We start from the raw sequence: 4,070 nt of genomic DNA on the forward strand, positions 1-4,070 counted from the left end.
AGAAGTTAGAGGAAAAATAAGGAATTTATTGACTTCAACTTTGGGCTAAGAGTGAATACAAATAGCGGACTCGCACAAAGTTCTAAACTTCTACCATATGTGAAAATATCTGCTGACGTAACTAACGGAAAATAAGTCACTAATGTCTTAAACTTCCAAAAGGCTCGTTTGGCGCAAGTTTGAAAGAAGGCAAGATTGTTTTATAAATATGTCCGTTTGATTCAACATTTTTGAGAATTATGGGGATCCCAAATACTCACAACTGGTACCAACAAGTAAGAACAGTTTTCTTTGGTTAATAGAACCCCTTTAAGTGCCAAAACACACTTGTGGAGCTTTAGGGGCTCAGATAATATTGTGATGATATTTTGAACATTTTCACCTTTGGGGCATATTATCCAGAATCAAAATGTTTACTCAACTTCGAATTGTAATGCTCGTGTGGCCTTTTACCTTTGTTACCCTACCAACTTTATTTATAAAGCCCTTTGTTTTAAATTATGAATTTACAAAGCAACGTGACCAGGGGACATGTTAAAGGGCAGTTTTAAAAATTGTGACATTGGTTGTTAAGCTCCATACCATTGAGAGTACTCCTAGTACTAAATCATAAAATGGACCTTGAAGTTTCTCATTAAACTGCAATATGATATGATTAATTTAGAATACAAAATGCATTAAACATTTTCCTTCTTTAGACACTCTCGTAAAAGGTGGGAGAGGTTTGTGCACAGTGAGAACCAGCACCTGGTCAGCACAGAGGCTCTGGACTTCCTGGACAAACTGCTGCGCTATGACCATCAAGCCCGCCTGACAGCCAAAGAGGCCATGGAACATGCATACTTCTGTAAGTTCACTGTCTTTTGTCCTATTTCCACTGACTGTATTTGGATTAGCTGCCATTTGTGACAAAGGCTCGGTTTAAGATGCTGTCCAATCCATCTATTCCAGTTCCCATCGTTAGAGATCAGGGAAGGGGGGCAACTCCTGGAGGGATGGCGGCCAGTTCCACACCAATCAGCTCCTCAAGTATGATGGCTGGTAGGTCCTGCTATTCCCAAACGGGAATAGTTCCAATGGTCCCAACCCCAGTGACTAAGCAAGCTTTGTTGTGTGTCTCAGGCATCAGCTCAATGACCTCCTCACAGCCGCTGCCGAACATCGCTGGATCACCTGTTATCTCCGCCCCCAACACTCTGGCCACACAAGTCCCCGCAGCCACCGGGGCCCAGCCCTGAGGGGTCCTCCCTGTCCCCCCTAGTCCTGTGTTTGTGTGCTCATGGCCACATCCTGCCTAGTTGTCACTGTGGCCCCTGCGCCACGCCTCCCCTTTTTATGTCGACAATAACGAAGAAGATTTAAATTGCTTTTCACATTCATTTATATTTTGACACCTGGACTTGGCAGAACCATGTATCATTGCACCTGTCAGAGGATTGTTACTTAATTTGGGTGTGTTATTTGACAATGACATGGTCTAGAAATTCTAATATGATGTAGACTTGAAGAGAATGGATAATAAAATTTATTTTGTATGTTCCAATTATACAGTCTTGCTTGAAACTGTTTGACGCGGGATCCTGCTGTACGACACTGTGAACCTTCCCACGACTTCACGCAACACAGTCAGGACCCTGGTGTGCTCAGTGACGCGCGCACGCACACACACACACAAACACACATTGCTATGTTCAGGAGTTGTTGGTCCTTTGAAGTGGTTAGTTGCTATTATTCAATAATTGGACTTTTGTAGATATTCTACAGTTACTGTCAGGTTGCATGCACCCAATGCTGAATATCACAGGGTCGGTAGTTTGCCTATTTTATGTTATTTTCACTCCTGTATGTGTATGTATGTGTTCATGTTTTTTTTTTTATCAAGTCTCTTACAAATGATTTTGATGACTAGACAATTTTGTAACTTTTTGTTTTATGTTGGGAAAAATCATCACCTACAGAAAAAACAACTTCAAAAAATAAACAGTTTAAACAGGGTTTTGCAGGCGCTGTGTTTTTGAGTATAATATATGCTCATTTGAACAGTTCATCTCAGCACCTTTTCTACTTTTTGTTTTTTTACTTGTCACATGTTTAGACTGTTTAGTAAGAACAGTACGAGACAAAAGAGTCGGCAAACGTTTTATTTCTATAGCATTAGCTGGTGTCTCCAACTTTATTGGTCAAAGTTTAAATGAATGATTAATGAGGGCTGTGGCTAGAAGTTCACGTGCACTGTCATTTTAATTTTTGAGTTTTGATTGTTTATTTTAACTAATTGTTTGCAAAACAGTTGCCCTTTGACCCTGAGTGACGATACAATGTACATTGCAGAGATCCATCCCATTGTTCTGAGTATTGGTCGATCTATGAGTGTTGTCTTACCAAATCATTCTATGCTGCCAAGAAGTTACTTTCAGCAGTCAAGCTTGATCACCAACATAAAATCAATAAGGCTTGACCTTGTCAAGTTGGAAAACATTTTTGAAGCGACAACACTAATTTTATGTCAGACACAATTTAAACTTGCTAGTCAATTCCCCAATTTACTATGGCATTCATCGCCAAGTTGGATGACTTTAAATAGGACAATAAGTAATTTCTGATCCATATTCTAAAGGTGTGTAGGAAAGAAAGTATTTAAAAAAAACAATGTTAGCAAATTCCAATTGTAGACTAGTGTAGGCCATGGTAACTCCGAATAAATGTGGTTACCTGATCAGGAACTACTGTAGGTCTCAGACACCATGGTATGTTGCCTCATGTTCAAAGGCTAAATCCAGATATAGTCTTACTGTACAGAGATTTGATGTTTTTGAATGAATTGAGTATTTTGAATGGCTCTTTTAAGTGAACGATGAGAACCGATTCACAGTTGTGAGTTTGGGATGCACATGCAGATAGTGTCGGCAAAATAAGTCAAAGGAAACTTAGTGGTATTTGGACCTTTTTTTGTACAAAATGTGTGAATATATAATTTTCTATTAATTTATATTTCATTAATTTTATTTTTGTGAAATGTTCTGGTTCATATTTCTGATATGTGGAGTAGTTGAAGTGCAGACATGTATCAATCAATCAAAGTTGACTTTTATAGCCCTTAATCACAAATGTCTCAAAGGGCTGCTCAAACCACGACATCCTCGGCTCATATCCCACATTAGGGCAAGAAAAAACACACAATTGTGTAGTCCTATTTTTACTAGTCCAATTTTTTAAATTTAGTTGTATTTATACTTTTTAAATCCATAAGTACATTTTATTCTTACTTCAACTTTTCTCTCCGTTGTTAACATGCTTTTGTGCAACAAAGTTTTTTGGCTGAGGGAAAAAAAAAATTCAAAATAGTGACGTCACTGTCAACGCATGGGGATAGTGCCACCCTGGAATGTTCACAACTAAAATAACAACAAAATCATAGCCAGTATTTCAGAATATAGTAAGTCAGTTATAGTGTAATATTTGTGTTTATTGAAAATATTTGTATTTTTACGTTTCCTTGATACAAAACTATAATGAGCCAATTTTATGAACAGCTCTTTCAATGGAACAGATCCTAAAGATTCGTCTCCCTTGAAAGAGCCATAAATCTAATCTCTACTGCTGTATATTTATAGTTATGGCAATTTTTTTTTCTAATGTTCTCACTAAACTGAATTAAAAAAAAAAAAAACGAATTTTGCTTATTTTATTTATTTTTTTAATTTATTTTTAAAACCTTTATTTATAATGTTCAGCATTTACAACATTAACATGCAAGCAAAGAAATAATAATAATCAAAACAAGTACAGAAACAGTACAAAACAGCGCCAGGGGGTTGTAAACTCAATAAAGCAACTAAAGAAAAATGCAAAATATGTGTAAAGCCATAGGCTCACACAAGTTCCGTAAATAATCCAAATTTGGAGAACAGCATCATAGTTTTCACAGCTTGTTCGTTGTTAGAGGTAGAAAACGTTTTAAAGTAAACGAATTTTGTTTATTGGATAATCGGATTCTGATTTCCTGTTTGTCATCATTATGCGACATTCAAGTGCTAACAAAGTGTCGGAAGTAAATCAATTCAAATATT

The 4,070-nt window shown here is 37.0% G+C and overlaps 1 protein-coding gene across 7 annotated transcripts in view; it reads left to right on the top strand.

The window, feature by feature from the left end:
- LOC133599943 (casein kinase II subunit alpha-like) overlaps positions 1-1,994 on the top strand; it is an 18,649-nt gene extending 16,655 nt beyond the window's left edge. For 6 of the 7 annotated variants that reach the window (XM_061952831.1, XM_061952869.1, XM_061952845.1 and 3 more), the window contains 3 exons: positions 699-847; positions 952-1,041; positions 1,123-1,994. In XM_061952831.1, the coding sequence (XP_061808815.1) occupies positions 699-847; positions 952-1,041; positions 1,123-1,238 (355 nt within the window). In that variant the 3' untranslated portion in view covers positions 1,239-1,994. The remainder of the gene's footprint in view (positions 1-698; positions 848-951; positions 1,042-1,122) is intronic. The other variant, XM_061952860.1, reaches the window with a different exon arrangement.
- Positions 1,995-4,070: the final 2,076 nt, after the last annotated feature.

This window comes from Nerophis lumbriciformis, linkage group LG04 (genome assembly GCF_033978685.3).
Source record: "Nerophis lumbriciformis linkage group LG04, RoL_Nlum_v2.1, whole genome shotgun sequence".
NCBI lineage: Eukaryota > Metazoa > Chordata > Actinopteri > Syngnathiformes > Syngnathidae > Nerophis > Nerophis lumbriciformis.